The 20510-nt window shown below is 42.2% G+C and overlaps 1 protein-coding gene across 3 annotated transcripts in view; it reads left to right on the top strand.

The window, feature by feature from the left end:
• FAM120A (family with sequence similarity 120A) overlaps window positions 1-18156 on the top strand; it is a 53312-nt gene extending 35156 nt beyond the window's left edge. For 2 of the 3 annotated variants that reach the window (XM_014951531.1, XM_014951532.1), the window contains exons 12-18: window positions 1164-1278; window positions 5304-5513; window positions 6740-6923; window positions 7852-7989; window positions 9438-9579; window positions 13546-13642; window positions 16257-18156. In XM_014951531.1, coding sequence (XP_014807017.1) covers window positions 1164-1278; window positions 5304-5513; window positions 6740-6923; window positions 7852-7989; window positions 9438-9579; window positions 13546-13642; window positions 16257-16568 — 1198 coding nt within the window. In that variant the 3' untranslated portion in view covers window positions 16569-18156. The remainder of the gene's footprint in view (window positions 1-1163; window positions 1279-5303; window positions 5514-6739; window positions 6924-7851; window positions 7990-9437; window positions 9580-13545; window positions 13643-16256) is intronic. The other variant, XM_014951533.1, reaches the window with a different exon arrangement.
• The last annotated feature ends 2354 nt before the right edge of the window (window positions 18157-20510 follow it).

Here is a 20510-nt window from a genome sequence, read left to right as displayed (position 1 = left end):
GAAGGGGGTTGGTTTGGTTTGGTTTTAGAACGTTGCTGCTGTGACTGTTGAAAGCATGTTGTATATTCAGTTGATAGGAGGAAAAAAAGTTTTGTGTTACAAAGAGGCCACTGTAGCATTTGAATTAGTTTACTCTTACTGTACTCTAGGCTTCAGCTTACTAAAAATAACACTGGGGGGCTCAGAGCCTGTGCTGAAGTTGTAAAGCAAAAGAGAGTTGTTTGGAGAGCAGCTGCGTAGCAGCTTCGCAGGCTGCTGAGTTCTGTGAAGGATTCTCTGCCTGTGAGGTGTGAGATTTCCTGGACTAGAACTTCTTGTCTGTCTGAGTTAATTCTTCAAATGTTGGTTATCACTATATTTCAGCTTTTAAAGAAGGAAGTCACAAGGTCCAAAATACTTAGCTGTTTAATTTTCACATTGAAAATTAAGGAGTTGAGAGATGCTTCCCTTTTTGGAAAGGAGTGATTATTTTGCTACAACTAGCTTGTAAATCTTGCAGAATTCAAGGTTAGCGTGTTGCTCATGAAACATTTTAAGCCGTTTTTAAGAGTGATAAATGTAAATTTGACTTCACTTCTATTGTTCTTGCCTTCTGAGCGCTAAGACTCCTTTCTTTTTCTCCTTATAGAACAGCAGGTATACAAAAACCAGTCTAAATGGTATATTAAAGCGGAGCTCCTCATTCATTTAGACAACATATTTCTCCCCTGTGACATGTGGCATATAGAAATTGTTGTTCGTTAAGATGTGATGAGCATAAAATTCACTGACTAGATAATTTCTGAGTAATGTGTTATCTGGAAAACACATTCACAAGGTCCTTTTAGCATTACCTTTTTCATAAAGACCATTAATCTTTATATTATTTTATTTCTAGATGTATCAGACCCCACTTACGTTTTAAATTCTGTTTTGGCAGCCTGTCCTCCCCTTCGTCACAGGAAGCAGGGTTTGCCCAATTGATTCACATCCAGTAGCTCTTCCATATGAATTTAAACAAATTCAAACTTCAAATCTGTTTAGTGTTTTTTGCCTTTGTAACTACTGAGGTCTAGACAACAAAAAAGACTTTGTTGTTGTTGCATTCTGGTGATTTCTGATAAAATACCACTTGATTCACTGATTAAAGGAAGCTTCTGAGTAACTGTGGGCTTCCCCTCTAGGTACATGGTACAGTGGCCGGGGGTTCGTATCCTTCGTCGCCAGGAACTTGATGCTTTCCTTGCTCAAGCGTTGTCTCCAAAGCTCTATGAACCTGACCAGCTTCAGGAACTCAAGGTAATTCTGAACTAAAACTTCCATAATTTAAGAGATTTGTTCCCAGCTGATCCATATTGTTAACTGTAGTGGGTGATGTCTATGTGCCTGTCTCACTAAAAGCCCTGCGTAATTACCTAGACCTTCCAAAATATTAATAGTCATATTTTAAAATGTTGCAAGGATTGATAATCAGATAAATTAAAGAAAGGAATGCTTTAAATTTTGTACTGTGCTGCAAATTCTTTTCCGCCGGGTTTATAAAACATTAATATGTATTTTTTATTTTGCTATTTTTTAAAAATTTTTAAATCAATAAGTAATCTAGGACTAGCTCTTGTTTTGCCAATCGCAGTGTTGCTCTGTACGTAAGCTTCAAAGTTTCCTTTCCTTTTTTATTTTATTTTATATTTTGCAATGTTTTTCTCAATATTTAATAGTTTAGTTTAATCAGTTCTGTTTCACTGATTGGATAGATAACTAAAAGCTATTGTGTACTACAGAGCCTTTTTTATGACAATTTCTCAAGTAATTGTCTCGCGGAAGTTTGAAACAAATGTGCTTCCATTGAAAAGATTAAAAAAAAGAAAAAAAAAAAAGATTTATGCCTTGTGTGGCTGTTTTTAAATACTAACCTGGGTATTTTTTCATCATTCAGCATTCAGAAGATTTTTGCAGCTAAGTGTAGAAATGGAGGGAGACTTGCATAATCATGAATGGAAAAGTGCAGCAGAGAAAAAGGGAAAACAGTTCATTAATACTCACAGAATTGTAGAAATAACTGTTTTGAGAATTTCCAAAGTTAAGATCTCAAAAGTTTCTATTTTTTTTCTGATACAGTAGCATTATATGAAGTAAATACTGCTTGCCGATAGAGTTGCTTAGTGTGGTATCCTTATTTTAAACTAGAGAATGCCTGTCGTTCTGTGCCACATTGTCTTACTCGGGGAGGGATTTCCCCATTCAGCCTTCATAAGTTCACAGTGAAATTTCCTCTTCTAGCCTTTGAGCTAAAACGTACAAGATCTTGGTTTTGCTTTTACCTTGTTTCCACTTCAGAATTTGCTCAGAACCTACTCAGAAATTCTCTGAATAAAATGGTAGAATTTAGTCCTTTTTTTTTTCTTAAGCAAAGATTTTTCTGAATGGAAGTAATTTTAGGTACTTTTTCCTACATAATGTATCTTAAACCCAATAGTGTATTTCATAGCTGGGAGCTGTGGGAGGTATTAGGATGCATAGGGAAGGGAGTGAGGTGCTGCTCACCTCTTCATCACGCGCCCTCGCATTGAAGAAATCATTTCAGATGGTCTTTTGGGTACTGTAGTGCTCAGGAGAGCACTATTGGTGACCAGTTCTGTTCCCAGCAGTGCCTTGGACATGTGCTGTCCTTGGCTAAAGCAGCGAGGAAAAGGTGGTGCTTGTTCCCCGAGTTCATTCACGTTCATAGGTACACACTGCAGAGGGCACAGCAGTCCTAGCGTGGCTCTTAGAAGAACCAGTAATTAAGCTCACACAAATTTCAGCTGTTAGGCTTTTCTGAGGAGTATTTTGCCACTGGTACCAAGTCTGCAAGAGCATTCTCAAAGCCAGCAAGTGGCTGTTTCTCTTCTGTGGCTGACAAGCAGAATGCAGGTTGCATTCCTGTCTGTAGCATCTGGGCAAGGACTTCTCAGTCTCAGTCTACAAACCAAATCAATCTGCTCCTGGAAACCCAGCACTTGGCCATAGAAGTGCTAATAAATGTAAGGGGAAGAAAACAACTGAATCTACTTAAGGATCTACTTGAATTTATCACACAGCAAGTAGAGAATTCACACGTTAGCAACTGTAATGGCAGAGTTAGCAGAAAATCAAATCCTCCATTCAAAGAATGAATACCAACAGCAAAAAATAATAAATACATACATTCCAACAGGAAGACATTTATTTGGCCTTTCCCTCATTGCTGAAAAAGATGTGAAGAAACACAGGGTGCAGACAGCTCTATGAACACCTGATGATTTCTTGCTTGAAGAAGACTCCTTGTTTGCATCAGCACTTGGGACTGGATTGCTGCTGACATGGATTATCAGTGTATTAGACTCCTGAGAACAGCATTTTTGAGTACTCCTCGTTGTGGCTAATTCATTAAAAGCAGCTTAAATGTAGATCTTGTCCCTTTGAAGAATCATTCAGGTGTTTGCTGAACTCCTTTTGAAGGCCTTTACTAGATGTTCGTGTTGGAAGCCCTGGGTGCTTCAGAACACTGGAGATTCTGGTCCAAAGTTGTCTGTGTTGTATGAAGAGCAGTTCTTTGCTTCGGGGAAGCGTTTGGCCAAGCTCTGCCAAAGGAATGAACTGACAATGAGTTATCCTGTGTGTTCAAAATGTGCATAGCTGATGTGAGGTGGCAAATGTTGGGCTCACAGAGTATAGCGGGGACAACCTTCTAAAGTCTGATGAGAACCAGGAGAGCTTGGCTCAAGGCATCTGCCCTGAACTCTCCTGGAGCTGAGTCATTGTACCTGTGGGTGTTGGTGGAACTTAAAATGGCAGTTTTGTAGGCAAGGCTGAACGTGTCAAAGAACAGCAGGGTGTCAGCCACTTAGTCTGCAATGTCTTTCAGAACACAACACAATAAATAAATAACATCTAGGGGACAGATTTTGGCAGAGATATCTATAAGAGTTATCAAAGTCTTGCCTCTATCTTAAGATTTAATGCAAAGAGGAGACCCCACTGTGACAATTGCTAGTCTTGGAGATCTAAGAAAGGAGTTCCCAGAGAAAATGTTTTTTCAATTCTAACACAAAATGAAAGGCAGAGACGAGGCAAGTGATAAAAAGCATACAATGGTTTTCTTTAGTAGAAATTGTTCTCCTAGTTTTATTTTTAAATCACATGAAGAGTAATATGGCTCACTTCCATAATGTGTTGGTTAACTGAAAGATGCAGTATTTCATGCAACGTTGATACTGTCTTCATATGAAGCAGCGGCTTCTCTGTTTTGTTAAAGTCAGACAGAAAGAGCAGCTGAGTTTGAACCCAGCTGTGCATCTGCAAAACCATCCGCATAGTCTTTTGGATCTTAAAGGTTCCTTGTGCATAAGGAAGGTAATGTAGTTTAATTTTCAATTTAATACCAAGGTCTTGAAAATGTTCCCAAGAAAGGGCTGATATTTTCAGAAGTCTTTTAGAGAACACTGGTAGTGGTATTTTCTTACGCCAAAGCTAAAAATATATTTGCTGTAAGCAAATCCTTTTGCTTCCACCACCAGCTATTATTCAGTATTTAACTCTAACTTTGTATATCTATCCTGCATCCTAAATAAAGCTGTTGTATGCATAAACACTGCTTCATTAATAAGAGCTGTATTCTAACGGCAAAATCTTGGATCAAGCTAATAGAAAATCCATTATAAAGGAGTTGGAAGGGAAATGCGGTATGTGGGAAGGAAAAATGAATGCTAATATTGAGCTCGGTCCTGCAACTTTCTACAAAATATCTCAGAAGCAGAAGATTATTTGAAATAAATTTTTTAATGAACTTTTCTATTGCTGATTTCCTGTGTCTTTCAAGCTTTTCCTTGCTATAGCATGCTTTAGCACTGTTTGGAAAACTCTGTACTGCATATTTATTAATGATCTTAATGCAGTTAAAATATGCATCTTGTATGTTTTAGGCACCACATGCCACAAATTAAAGATTAATATTTTATTTAAACTTTCTACTAAGTTCTTCATAATGAATTGAGTTAAAACATTGAAGTATTAGGCAATTTCCTGTGCTTTGTTGTTGAGAAAAATAGCTTTTTGGTTTTATCTCTCACCTCTAGAGTGGATGGATGGGAACAGCCTTCCTGGGCATTGCAGTTTTGCACATACAGGCGATAGATTCTGGTGCATTCTTCTAGGCAAACTGGCAATTAGGTGTGCAAAGCCTGGACAGCCTTTTAAAATTGTTACGTTTTCAAGAGTTTTGAAAATAATGTAACTATTGGAATAACTCTGAATTACATCTCATTATTATCTTACTAAATTTACTTTTTTTTTTTTTTAAACAGATTGAGAATCTCGATCCCCGAGGAATTCAGCTGTCTGCTCTATTTATGAGTGGTGTCGATATGGCACTTTTCGCAAATGACGCTTGCGGGCAGCCAATTCCGTGGGAGCACTGCTGTCCCTGGATGTATTTCGATGGAAAATTATTCCAGACCAAGCTCATCAAAGCAAGCCGGGAGAAAGTTCCGCTCATTGACCTCTGTGATGGTCAGGTGTGTAGTTTCACAAGTGTGACCCAATACCAAGTGTGCCAGATTTTCAGAAAAGTAAGGTGTGGTGGGTTTATCAGTCATTTACTTCACATATCATCTCCCTACTTTTAAAATGGAAATACGACATGAATGGCAAATAAGTATTTTTCAGCTCTATTTACTCTCCTGTCTTTTGTTGATGATTGAGATGGCATTTTGGTAGACTTGGAAAAAGTAAACTGGTGTAAATTTTAATTTCATTTTTTTTCTCTCTGGAAACTGAAACTTGAATGCAATTGTGATGTAATGAATAACTCCCAAGTTGAAAACTCTCTCGCCTCATTTATGCAAGTACTGTCTTTTTTGGGTCAAGCTAGCAAGACAGTCACAAAGGACTAGGCTGCAGTGGTTTTACAGTGAAGGAAAATTTGCGATTTCTAACTTATTTTAGACTGTGAACTCATTCTTGGGGTCCTTAAGTTCTTTTCACATTTCTTACAACCATCCTAAAATACAAATGAATAGGGTTTTTTTTGTATCCAAATCGTGCAAAGTTACTAACTGACTTAAAAAAAAAACCCAGGAAACTGATGAAAATCATCAGTTTACTGGATGACCAAAACTACTTTTTTTTTTTAACTTTTTGGGAGGTATAAACAAAACAGCTCACATCATCTTATTTCTGACCCAAGAGAAACTGATGATAGATTAAATATTGATGAGGCTGTAGTCCCTCTCAGGCTTGTTAGCCTCCAGCCATGCTTTAGCCTGTTTACACAGATTTCGATTTGCAGTCCAGGTTTATTGCTCTATTTAAAGGACTGCATTAGGTCTTCAGGAGACTGTACACAAAGGTTTCCCAGTTCCTTTCTGAAGAGCCCTTTTTAACTTGCGAACTGTTTCTGTGTTACCAACTTCTAAACTGTCTCAGTATTTAGACTCCCATCTCTCTACCGATACGTAAAGTTTTTCCTGTGAACAATTGGAATATCCTTGAACAATTGGAATATCCTTGAACTATTGGCAGGTATGCAAGACAGATTATTGTCATTTTCTAGCTAGCTTTATGGAGGTTGTTTGCTGTATGTCTAGAAGTTTTGTTTGCTGTCTTCTAGAACTACTCTAGAAGAGTAGTTGTCTACTCTTCTATATTTTCCTTTCTTCTTTGAATCTATTTTGTAAATGCAACTTTATATAACTGCAATCAGAATTTTAACATCTCTCTGTGACCTTCTCTTTATTCATAGGCTGAGCAGGCAGCCAAGGTTGAAAAGATGCGTCAGAGCATCCTAGAAGGATTAAATTTCTCCAGGCAGAACCATCCTCTCCCTTTCCCACCTCCACCTGCCATGCCTTTCTATCCACCTTCTATGTATCCTCGACACTTTGGGCCAGTCCCACCACCTCAGGGCAGGGGGAGAGGCTTTGCTGGTAAGTGATGGGGCAGCGGCACAGAACACCTTGGGGTGAAGCTGTTACCTTGTCTTTCACATTCCCAGAACCATGAACTGATTTGCTTGTTTGACTTCATAGGAAAAATACATACAAGCAAGTGGCTGGCATGTGCCAATCGCTGTATTTTGTTGTTAATTTTATTAACTATAGCCTAGCAATATGGAATGTGTCATATTGCTGTGTATTTCTGTCAGGGTTTTTAGTAACTGTGCCAGATCAAAATATTTTTACTGCCATTGTATGAAAAAAAAAAAAAGGAATGTATCAACGCTGGATGATAAGAAAAAGCTCTTATTTGCACTGTACATTGCTTCAAAATGTTTATAAATATTAAGAATGCCTACATTAATAGACACAGTTTAATTGTTAGGGTTGAAGACAACCTTTCCTCCTCCCCACCCCTCTGTTTTTTGCTACAGTTGTTTAACCATTGGCACCCTTGAGTGTAAATAGTGATACAACCACTCCAGGCTGTCTCTGGAGTTGTTCCCTGTCTCCCAGTCTCTCTGGTACCAAGGCCCATGGGTGTGTTGATACTGGACACTGGCAGTAAGACATTCTTTGGGTGCCACAGCTGTAGCCATCAGAGCTCATTGCCACAAAAATATCACAAGCCTTTCAGTGCTCGTTATGCCATAGAAGTCGGGATGCCAGTTCCAAACCCGGGTTGAAGGCCTGCTAATTGGATAAGGGACGCGGTGCTCGCTGAGGCGGCAGGACATCTTTGGCCAGGGCTTCTTCGGCGGCAGCCCTCGCTCCTGGGCAGCGTTGCCTGGAGGAGCGTGGCCCTCCCTGCCGGCTCCGGAAGGGTACAGGGAGGCAGCAGGCCTCTCCTAGGGGCCTTCCTGGATGCCTGGCCCCCTCACAGCTTTTCCCCTGTCTCTCTTTACCCTGGGTCTAACAGGAGTCTATGGCTTCGGAGGCCCTTATGGGGAAACAGTAGCCACAGGCGCTTACCGGGCCTTCCGGGTGGCGGCAGCGGCAGGACACTCCGGAGCCTTCTCTGGCAATGACAGCAACAGGACTAGCAAGTTTCAGGGCGGTAATTATACCCAAAACCCTTTTCTTAGAGCTTCTGGCAACGGCTTCCTTCACTGTACGGTTTGGTCTGAGGCTTTCCTACTGACTGCGGTCTCCCTTTCTCCCTAACTCTCAGCTCTCCTCTCTCCAGCCTGCCCGGGCCTCTCTGCTCTGCTCGCCCCAGGCCCCGCCGCCAGCCCCTCACGCCTAGAAACCCTCCTCCCCACACAGGGTAGCCCTCAAACCTAACCGGGGTGGAATCTCTAATCGGCTGAACTTTGCTTGAATGTATTAACAAGTTATTTTCTGAAGTTCGGGGGCAGTTGAGCTTTCTGCAAAAGCAGCCCCATGTAGCAATGACTGACTTCGGTGTCACTGCCCGCCCGTTCTTCGCTGGCATCAATGTCGGTGTGGACACAGGCGTGAGGTTTGCTTACCCACCTGTGTGCCCATTGCTCGTCTCCTGTACGAGGTGGCACAACTTGTTAATTCCAATTCCCCATTTAGGGTAAAATTTTTCCATATATTTAGCCGTTCTTTCTGGCCTCTGAGTTTTTATCCTAAAAGCAAACACTCCTCTAATGCTTCCTTGTGTGAATACCTTTGCCCCTTTAAACAATCTGCATTTGAAGCTGAAAGACTTGTACAGGGAAGTATGAACCTTTTTGAACTTAATCAAGTAATTTAGGTCCTACCATATTAACATTTGAAGACTAATGGTGGCTGCATAAATGCTCTGTTTTGTAACCCTTTCAAGTGCTGATGGTCTTACCAGTAACATCTGGCTCAGTTGCACTTACCTAGATTTCTTGAAATACGTGTTATGCCCCAGTGTTGATTTTTTAGGGCAAAACGCAGGTATAAAGTAAAGATAGGAGCAACTTGCACGGAGCAACTTGCATAGAGCATATGTTCATATTTTAGACAATTACAATTCTAGCTGCTTTCTTGGTAGGGGAACAATAAGCCTACCTTTCACACTCAGATCAGTTCAAATGCTATATTTTTATAACAACTTGGTACAGATAATTCATCCTTGTAAGTTGTTTATAGCAATTATAATCTGTGTCTCGTGCTGATATTTGGTGTTCACTCAGAAGTGCCTTTAAACCTGCAAGAATCACTTCCTCATTAGGAATGCAGGAAAAACAATCTTCATGTAGCTTGTAAAATTCCACTTCAGTTTCTTAATATGCTTATCTAAAGTTGTTTTATTTAATTAGAAACTGAAGTACTCATGTAAGATCATTTTTCTTTTCCAAGTTCATACCTATCTTTAAAAAGGGGGGGAAAGAAAGACTCTTGGAGTTACAATACTTCTGAAAGACCACAAAATGAGAAATAATCTCCCAGTATCAATAGAGGAAACTGTATATGTGATAAAATCTGGGCAAAGCAGTTTTTCCATTCTTTGGTAATGTTAATGTGATGATTGTGAAGATCAAGGTTTGTTTTTGCTTTTATGTGCAGGAGTCCAACCTATTCCTTCTCAGGGAGGGAAACTTGAAATTGCCGGCACTGTAGTCGGCCATTGGGCTGGAAGCAGACGTGGACGAGGGGGTAGAGGGCCATTCCCTCTGCAGGTCGTTTCTGTGGGAGGACCAGCGAGAGGGTAAGTGCTGGCTTCTGGAACGTGCTTTTCATATGGAATTTACTGACTGGGGGGAAGAGTAAAACAGGGAAAAGTTGGAGGCATTAGAAGCTACGTACAACACACGTTTGAGGACACATTTGGTAAATTATACCCACCAAGTATGCAAGAAAGGCATTTTAAGATCTTTTTAACCAGCTATTGGGATGAATGTAAGCATTTTTATGTGCAAATAAAATTCATACTGTGAATCTGATATATATACCAGACACACACACTCTATTGTTTTGCATGAGGAAATGACTCGGGGGCTTTCTCTTACATGAAATCAATAAATAAGTTATAGCCGACCAAAACTATCACAGCACTCAATTACTTCTTTTCTCATGGTAGAACATTTATTAAGAAGTATGATAAAAATTTTAATGACTTCATTATGTAATTCTTCTGTTAAGCAGAAAACACCTGAAGGACATTTCTAGGTTTTAATAGTTCTCTGCTACAGTCATGATGGGAGATGTGCTTAAAAGAATATTAATTTCTTCAACTCTTCATTTCACTACAGCTGAAATTACAGGTGCACAATTTTCTGAAAAAGAAATAATTTGCTGTAAAAATATCTAGTCCTTTACTTTTAAGATTGTATTTTTTCCATAGGCTTAATTGTTCTGTGCCTTTAATCAAGATTGTATCTGTTAGAGGAGACAATCGCAGAGTAATGTGATTTCTATATTATGTCGGTTTTTAACAATATTAAAGGAATGGAGTAAAATAGGTATATTTATGCCATCTTGATCCAGGAAGTGGTCTGAAGGAAGAAATTTGAACTGCACAAATTCCTGTCTATCCCTTAATTAAATCAAATGTGCAGGATAAAGCACAGTGGTAAAGGTGGCAGGAGCTGGTGGACACGGCTGTGAGGACGTGGCTGGCTCTGAAGCCCTGAGAGAAGGGAGCAGGGGGGGATAGGAGAGCTGCTGATGTGGGGACAGGGAGAGGTAGGAACAGCAGAAAAGAAGATGACAGAGTTCAGAATCACAGAGTGATACGGGGTTGGAAGAGACCTTTGGAGATCATCTAGGCCAACCCCTTGCCAAAGCAGGTCCTCCTAGGGCAGGTTGTACAGTCCTCCTAGGGCAGGTTGTACAGAAACTTGTCCAGGCAGGTTTTGAATCAGCCAACAGCATTGGTGTAAGAGCAGAGCTGACACTTTGAGGGGAGCAAATCTAGGTAGGAACATTGTATTCTCTAGAATGAGATCCAGTTGCCAAAACATCAGCATTTACTGCTGGGTTTAGATGCTTCAGAGAGCAGTGGGGTAATGGTGCGGGCTGTAGGACACCTCTGCTCCCCTGGAGTAGCAGCTGTGATGCAGCACTGGGCTCCTTTGGGTATTTTAACCTCACTCCTCACTTTTCAATGGACAACATAGCATTTTTCACCATTTAAGTGAGGTTAGTGTGTGGTTCTAAGTTCTTCTGTTCATGGATCCTCATGGAGAATGGAATCTGGCTTAGTACAAAGCTTCTTATCTTCCTTCAGCTCAATGCACTGGAGTGGTACTGTTTGTGGAAAACCTCAGGGTAGTTTGTAGTGTCAGACTGCTGTTTGGACTGATGTTTTGGAGACACCTTCAGGCCCGCATCTGGCTTACATTGACACATACCATCGACTCCCTGCACAGAATAGCAGTTCCTCCATTTTCTGAAGAAGCAACTACATCGAGTTATGCAAAACCTAGTAGCCAGGAACTAACACTGGCAAATTTCTGAACTGAGAGTCCTCCTTGCCCGGGAAGCAGTCACATCCCACTGAAAGAGTGTTATTGCTCCTTTATGGTGTGGGGTAATGGTTTTAAACTGAAAAAGGGGAGATTGAGATGAGATTTCAGGGTGAAATTCTTTGGTGTGAGGGTGCCGAGAGCCTGGCCCAGGTTGCCCAGAGAAGCTGTGGCTGCCCCATCCCTGGAGGGGTTCAAGGCCAGGTTGGAGGGGGCTTGGAGCAACCTGGTCTGGTGGGAGGTGTCCCTGCCCAGGGCATGTAGGGTGGGACTGAATGGCCTTTAAAGTCCCTTCCAACCCAAACCATTCTGAGATTCTCCAATAGCAGCTTTGGAGTTAGGAGATGAAGTATCTGACACTTTCTTTCTGTCAGAGGTGCTATCTTCGGGCCATGAGGTTTGCAGCTCAGAAAGACAGGAAAACTGTCCATGCCAGATCTTTCTGTCTCCATCACATCATAACTGAGGTTAAATTTATTACATGTAGAGATACTAGAATTAGAGGGAAAAACTACCGCAGGCAGCTCATCTGTTTGTTATGTCAATTGATACTAAAAATAAAACCTGGGAGGAAAACACGTTCGTGTTCTGTCTCAAGACAGGCATTTTAACGATTGGGCTGCTTGTTGGCGGATGCTGTTTCATACTAAAGACGACTGCTAGAGACTGCCCAGCGCATTCTCTGCAGTTTATCACCTAGTCCTGCTCGCTGCTATTTCATTTTTTATCTGTTTCAACAGAGGGGATCATGTCAGGCTTGTTTATGCCGTTGTCTTGTATCTCTGCAACACTGAACTCAGATGCTCTTCTTATTGTGTAAAATTATACCAGCTGCTTTTTATTGGCTTTGATCCATCAATTCAGTGTGATTTTCAGAGTAGGAAAAATCCTACTCGGCTCCCTGAAAAGAGTGTGTTTTCACCTTGTAAAATAATTAACAAATGGGATAGGTGAGCTCTGTGAAAATCTTTGGAAAGGATGCAGTGAGAGTAACTCAAATGTAACACCCAGCTCTTTCCTCTTGTTATTCTTTGCTGTTGTTTTTTAAATCCCGGTATTTAATTTCTTACTGCTCAGTGTGGGAATTTGCGCTGTGTGAGAGCCAGGCACAGACAAGTGTTTCTGCAGGGGGGGTTCAGTGTGACACAGTTTTTGCAGCAGCAACGGAGGAAGGAGCATGCAGAAAAGCTCAGGCAGGCTTTGTACCGCTCCCAGGGAACCTTACTGCCCTTGTCAGGTGTATGGAAAGGAGATCCAGTTGTCTTTTGTTGCCAGAATGGCAAACTGGGCAATGGCCGCCCCATTACAGGTTAGACACTGGGCAAGGCACAGCACCTGGCCGCTGGGTGCCAGCTTTAGAGGGGACAGTCTCCGTGCTGGGACCTCCTGTACCAGGCGTTGCGTTTGGGGGAAAAGCACAACAATGACGTATTTCTAGCAGAGGGAAAACCAGATATTTTTCAGGTGAGAAGTAGTCCTTGACATAACAATAAGCTGAGTTTCTGTGGTAGATGGCATTGAAGTAGTTTTAGCTGAGTAAAAGTTAGTTTTGATCTGATCTAACCATTATTGAATCAAATCAAAAAGCCACCACCTGGTGTGTCCTGGTTGGAAGCCCCCATCTGAAAGCCTCCAAACTTGATAAATTGCTACATGTCAGATGTGGCTGAAGCCTCCTTTTTTCCCTCAGGTTTTTAGATAATTTTGTCTTCTCCCATCAAAACTGAAGCAATTTTGTATTTTGCCTTTCATTCTTTTATTTGGTTTCATCTGTCTGGCATGTTTGTACACGGGAAGTGGTATTAAATGGGAGAAATAGCCTTATAAATGGTTCAAATTGCTAGCGTATTTTTTTAAGGTGAATGTATTTTGAGCTCTGTTTTTAAAGCGCTGTAAGGATAATTTGACACTTGAAAAATGTTTCTGCAAAGCTTGAAAGTACTCATTTATTGTTCTCTAGAAGTGAAATACAGAAATAGTCATTTTACTGCTATGAAAACAAAAGGGTTGATAGGTTTCATACACTTGGAAGCAGCAGAACCTTATAATTCTGAATTAGTTACTCATATTGCTTCTTTAAAGAAATGTAAATGTTAGTCACTAGACAGCAAAGCTGGAAAACAATCTTCCAGCAAAATAAAATTTAAAGTAGTTTTAAACAAAGCTGACATGTATTTTTCTTTCTTCCTTTTCCTCAAAACTTGCAGGCGTCCTAGAGGAGTTATTTCCACTCCAGTGATAAGAACTTTTGGAAGAGGCGGAAGGTACTATGGGAGAGGTTATAAAAGCCAGGGAGCAATTCAGGTAATAAAGCCATGTGCCTGACTTCAAACTGCTCTAGTTTACAAGCTGGTGTGGGAGGCACTTCCAGACCAGCCAGTATTGACAAGCACAACTTCAAAAGATTTTTAAAAAGTTTCTTACAATGCTCTTGCCTGCGTGTGGAAGCCATGAGCTGATGGCAGCGGTCGGGGACAGGCTAGTGTGGGATCTTGGTTACAAGCAAGCTTTGGTTATAAGCACAGACATGGAAAAATGTATTTTGGTATGAAAGCTGTGCCTACACAGCTCGAACCAGCCGTGGGAGTGTAAGAAAATTTAGGAAAATGAGAGAAATACAAAGCTGAAACAAATTAGCCAGTTCTGTTCCCCCCCCACACTCTTTCCTGGTTTCTTTTCTGGGACCATGGTCCAACCTCCTGAAGAAAAATAGCAGTACTTCTACTAGCAGTAGAAGGATCTTGGCTGCTGCCTGGCTCCAAATCTAACAATTTAGACTTCTAGGAAATAACAGCCCAGTCTTTGCCCCCAGGAGCTCACAGCTTTGTTTGTCATGGCAATACATGAAGCCTGGTTTTTTATTAAATGCCAGTTGCTTCAGAGTTATGTTTTCTTCCCTTATCCATTGTTCTCACTGCTGTGCAGTTTGGAAAGTTGATGCAAGTCCCAGTAACAGATGAGTGGGTATTAAATAGGAAAACTCACAATACATATATTGTATAGATCTGCAATTTGTTGTGGAGACATGAGTAGAGGGGTGTTGGTGGGTATCAGATGGTAAGAGAAGGGATGTTCTCCAGTGGATAATGAAGAAACTCTTCAAGTAAATCTTGCTGTGTTCTACGTGTAAAAATTCAAATATTTCTCTTCCTTGTTAAATTTCTGTGTACACAGATTATATATGTCTACAAATGTACCTATGTATTTATAGCTTTACATTTTCTACTTTAAATAGAAAAGAAACCACTATGTTAATTCTATAGTACCTAATTTCTGAGTACCTTAACCAATGACATAAAGGAAGCTCTGAGACAGACCTCCCAAATGTTCTGGGCTTACTGTGGGTTTCCGTATGTAAAAGTGGTTCAGATAATACCTGTAGGTGGATGGCAGATAGTCCTGACAGTCAGCGAGTTTGGGTACTCATATTTTTATTAACGGTATGTAAATTGGATGGCAAATGCTTGTGATCACAAAGATCTTAGTCTACAAAAGGGAAGGAAAGAGAAAGGGTGGCATTTTCTATGGAGTGGTCCTGAGCTCGTTGGATTTCATGGTCATCAGTCACTATACTCTGGTATAGGTTCCTCTTATGGGAAAAGAAAAAAGGTGAAATAAAATGTGTGTGGCAGGGAGAACTGGAGACAGTGAATGCCCAGCAGTAGATGTTGATACCAGTTGACTGGGCACAGAGCGCTCCCCTGGGCATTACGGAAGGAGGCTCTGCAGGAACGGGGCCAGACTGGCCCATTGACACCACCCGAGGTCCTCCCCAGGCTGGCTTCAGTGATACCCGTTATGAGGCCAGGGAACCTGACTGAAATCAGCAATTTGGATTTATCAAACAGAAGACATGGCTATTTTTCACAAGATGAGACCCACCTTTCGCCCCTGATCTGGAAAGAAACAAAAGCATGTATTTAAAACTTAGCACTTAGTAAAGCCTGTAGGAAAGTACATTTCCACACATGGTAAATACTGATTGTCCTCACACGCCAGTCACGGACCCGTGCAATGTTATTGCGAGATTTTTTGTGATTTTTCTGGCTAACGAGGTTTGTGGTCCTGATGCCAGATCTGATGTTACTCACCTGCAAAACCTCAGCAATTCAGAGGAGTACTGACCGTGCTTGTTCTAGTCTGTCAAAGTGAAGATGGTTACAGTGTGAAACAGTTGGCTGCTGTTGGAGGGGTATAAGATGTTTGGGTCTCGAGTCATTTCTTAGTACTCGTGGTTGTTAACAGCAGGACAGATAAGAACACTGCTTCTTAGCAACTCAACCTGCTGATTTTGTGGTGTTGTTTAAGGCCTATTATGTTTCTGGAATGCTAAGATTGATTGTTACAGATACTGAAAAACTAAATATACGTTCTAATGCCACGTAAATCTGTTTTCTACTGCTATTCTCAGTCTTGTCAGATTCTGCTCTGTGCTTTTCCTCTGCAGTCGCTTTTCTAATCCCAGAAGCTCATAGACTAGTCCAGAGAATATTGCATGGGACTTTGGCACTTCTTTAAAAACTGTCTGAAAAAAGTTTTGGCTTGTATTTGAATAACATGTAACCCTATCATTAAATTATAACGTCTATGAACCACGAAGCAGAGTTAAGCTGTATATTGATTCTCAGTTTCGGTGTTCCCAGACCTTCATGTAGCTCTTAACATTGTGAAATAACTGAGGCGTCAAAATTAGAGCAGGGTGTTTTACGGCAGGCACTCGGAAATACTGAACGCTCTTTCTCATCTGTGCTGGGCTGTTTATTTTCCATGCCACCCCTTATTTCAGCCCTGCATCCCTCTGGGCACTGGCTTGTCATCCCTCTGCGCGCTGCATGCTGCCTGTTGTAGTGTCTGCGTAACGGATTGTCCCTATCGAGCGCTGGTTCTTCAGTAATTTTCTTCTTTTTTTAAAAAATAGGGCAAACCTCCTTATGCTGCTTCAGCAGAAGAAGTAGCCAAAGAACTTAAGTCAAAATCAGAGGAATCTAAATCCTCACTTGTGTCTTCAGATGGATCCCTGGCTGAGAATGGAGTTGTGAATGAGGAAAAACCAGCTTCCCAGATGAATGGGAACACAGGAGACATCAGGGCTTCCAATCAGTCTGAAAGTGCCTTGAGTAATGACTCTAAAATGTGCAATACAAATCCTCACTTAAATGCACTAAATGCAGACAGTGTTTGCCATAAAGATGATGCTCTTGAGGCCACTGTCTTAAAAAAAGAAGAGTAAACTTATTTTTTATAGAGGGTGAAGGATGTTGGGAAGGGTCAGGATTAGGAATATCTGGAAAGAAAGAGAGCCTACAGTTACGTACATTTTTTCCTTTCCGTAAGAGAAAAATGAGGACTTTGGAAATTCGGATCCCTCTTTGATGTAAGAGATTTAAACAACACATTTTTAGTTTTAACCAGTTGTAGTCAAAATGCTACAATAAAACAAAAAAGAAAGAGAATGAAGAGCATTTGACTCCCGCACTTAAAATGAAATATACATAAAGTTTAAACTGGTTATGACAAAAGCTTGTAGTTTTGTTTTTTGAAATATAAAGAAAACAAATTTTGGCAGTCTTTAAGTATATATAGCTTAAAATATAATTTTTAGTACTTGGCACCATATGTATGCCATTATATTTGATTTTGCATTACTGTGTCACAATAAAGCTTTCTTTAAGGCTTTGATTTCATGATTATGGGGGGAAAAAGGCACAACCACAGTTTTTTCTTTCTTAAATTTCATCACCGTTGATGTGGTTCTTTTGTGTTAAAATGTGCAAACTATCGAAACTAAAAATTATAGAGTAATATTGCAGTTCTGCTGATTTTAAATATACATCATACATACTTTACAAGCGAGTTAAATGGAGATAAACTTGACATCATAGAAGATGCAAATGACCTTTCAAAATAAACACAATGTGTTCTGAAACTTTTTGTGACTAATACCATGCATCCGTGATCAATGAACTATGTGGTTTTGAATCAGACGTAGACCATTAGTACTACTATTTGAGCTAAACTTCTGCATGGTTCATAATTTTTAAAGTGTGTAGTTAATATTATGCATGTTATTGTCCTCTTTCTTCCATTCTTACAAGTACTGTGCCCATTTGCAAAACAAAAAGCTAATAATCAGTAATAGTCCTATAAAAGATGTTAACTATGTTTAGTCATTGACTGATCTTGCTCTAACCTTAAAATTTTGTGATTATTGACCTCTGTTGCATTTATTCTAAAACTTAAAAAAAAAAAATTATCTAGCCGTTTTGAATATCAACGTTACCCTGGTGTACTCATTGCTGTATGCATTATTGTTCTCTGTTGCTGTTTTATGCCTTCATATTAGCAAATATGAAATTCTGTGAAAAACAAAAAAAAAAAAGCTTTGATCTTCAAAAAAAAAAAGTACCCCCCTTCTGTAGCAGGAAACAAATGGCTTGTTCTTGAGAACTTTCCCATCAAGAATTTAGTATAAGCAAATATACCTGTATCATTTTGATGTTTTTGTTAGTGTTTCCAAACTTAATGTACTTCAAAATCAGAATCATTTCTTTATATTCGTTTTCATATAATTCTCCTGATGCTCTTCATCACACATTAGTGATCAGAAATGAGGTGTAATTCCCCATTCCCTGCCCGCAAGAGCTAAGTAGGTATCTTAATGTAAGTTGAAGGGAGTTCTGCCCCAACTCATGGATTGTGCAAGAATGAACTACTGTTGGGTTTGGTTGGTTGTAGATGGATTGTGGTGTGATGTATTTGAAGGCTATTGAATGCAACTTACAGTGCTTAATAAAAATCTTTATTCTTTTAGTATAAAATACTGTATGCCTTTTTTGTCAAATATTTTTTTAATTAACCTGTTGTAAATAAAAGTTTTGCTATGCCCGAATGAAGTGCCTGAGTGAGCAGAGTACGCGGTGTCCTCCCCGCAGGCGGAGGAGGAGGCACAGCCTTCGCACGCTGCCGGGAGCGCTCCGTCCTGTGCCGCTGCCTCGGCCGCCCACCTGTAACTGCCTGGGGCTTCATCGGGTGCAGATGTGACAGGAATAACAGGGGTCATGGCTTAAAGAAGACGACGACCGGCCCCCGGTGCTCGCAGGGTTTGAGGTATAAGGTGATGGATCCAGTGCCTGGATCTCGGCTCCTCGCGGTGAGAGTCAGGGGTTGTCACACAGGAGGTTTCTCTGCATCGTGGATTGTACAGACGTGACATGAGAAGGTAGAAATGTGTTCTTTGGTTGGTATCAGGAGAGCTGTTGTCTGGACAGGCCCCTTGTCTGCTGTCTGTGTCCTGGTGTTGCTCTTCCATGCCTGAGGTGGGTTGCCCTGAGCACTTTGCTCTCCCGGTGTCCTGGGGAGTGGTGGTGGCTCAGCCCCGTGTTCTCGGGAGTTGCATTTGGCAATTAGTTGTCTTCTCCCCAGCTGGAAGGGGCCGCAGCAGGGGGGTTGTGCTGCTGCCATGGCACCTATTGGGGGTCCTGCTCCTCAACTGGTGGGATCGTGTCTCCTCCTGCCCTGTGCAGGTGCCGTGTTATCGCCCCACATTAGAGCTTGTCTCTTCTGGAGATACTGTCCGTCCTCCTGGTGGAGGCTGGAGGTACCCGTTGCCCTCTTTCCCAGCAGCAGAGGATGTTTTGATTTTCAGCACGACCTGGTCCCTGGATCAACAGAAATAAATGTTCCAGGGAGAGGTCACTGATGCACCATGTCCCGTGAACGTGATGCCTTGGCTCCTTTCCTCAGCACAGCATTCCCCTGGGCACCCCCCATGGGACTGCTCCCCACGGGCACTGAAGTGGGATGTCAAAGCAGCAAATTCACTGCTTCATTGCCCCAAACATAAGGTGCTGCATTTGCTTTTCCTAGAAATTACGGTGAAGACGTTGGGCTTGCGGTGACGGGTGTTTGGGTGACCTGGGGCACCCCTTCTCTTCGTGGCCCGTTAAACCCCTCCTGTTGCCAAAACCTGTCTCTGTGTGTGGGGCAGGAGCAGGATGAGCCCTCAGCTGGTGGGAGGAGCGGTGGGGGACACCTTACGGGTCCCAGAGCTCCATGGTCCCCTGATGCTGTCAAACCCAGAGCCAGCAGTGGGTTTTGGCCCTGGGGGGGGTCTGTGCGGTTCAGCTCTGGGGTGGGGGCTGGGGGAACCCAGATGTATTCTGTGACTGCGCCCGTGGGCCCAGGCACGGGGCTACCCATCCTCCTCCTCTCCTGGGGGCGTCTTGCAGGAGAGAAGATGCATCTCAAATTGATGTTGTCTCTTCCCAAGAGTTAAACTGACCCTGGAATGGGTGATCCCAGGGACTGGCCAGGGCTTGCTCCTGGGGATTGCCTCACACACCTGAGTGTGAACACCGGCAAGGACCTTCTGCTCTCTTGTGCACCGTGCTACTTGGACCTTTTTTATGTGCTCATTGAAATAGTTAACAGTTTTTAATAATCTATAACCCAGGTGTAGATGGGTTGCCTGCATCTCCTGTGAGGATACCGTGGGCTCCACCGGACCCTAACTGGGCCCCAGCGTGGAGGTGCTGATGCTGCTGGTGGTGGTCCCCAAAAGCTGCCTCCATCCCTGCTTGGGGGGGACACCCCGGGGCTGCAGTGGGTGGGAATGGGGGGGGTCAGGTCTTCTGGTGGTGCCCGAAGGTCTCCCAACTGGTGACCCTGAAGAAGGTGTCGGGCAGGGAGTGTGGGGGCTGAAGGCCCCTGTGTCCACACACCCCCCAGCGGCTGCAGCGTCGGGGAGGGGGGGACAATGACATGTATTATTATTTATAAAGGTAAAGGGCTCTACAGGAAGTGAGCTTTTTTTTATTTCTAAAGTGAAAACAGAAATAAAGATGATGGTTTCAGGCTCTCAGATGTGACCAGTACCCCGTTATCCATCCCCAAGAGTTAAACTGGGAGAACTGGCTGTCTTGGGGGGGGCGGGGATGTGCCCACTGTCCACCCGGGGCTGGCTGTCAGCGCCGGGCAGAGCCCCCCCCGCCCCCATTCCCCGGCCCGGCCCGGCTAATTGTTTAACTGCCTCGTTAGGGGCTAATGGCGATCCGCGTGCGCTGCCGTCAGTCGCTGTCAGTGCGGCTTTTCACATCCAGCCCTCGGTCAGGCCGTAAACGCGGGCAGGTGGGTAATTAGTGACAGGGGAGGTGATTTAGGGGTGCCTGGGCGG

Source organism: Calidris pugnax, unplaced genomic scaffold (genome assembly GCF_001431845.1).
Source record: "Calidris pugnax isolate Ruff unplaced genomic scaffold, ASM143184v1 scaffold203, whole genome shotgun sequence".
Taxonomy (NCBI): domain Eukaryota; kingdom Metazoa; phylum Chordata; class Aves; order Charadriiformes; family Scolopacidae; genus Calidris; species Calidris pugnax.
This window is presented reverse-complemented; position numbering and strand designations above follow the sequence as displayed.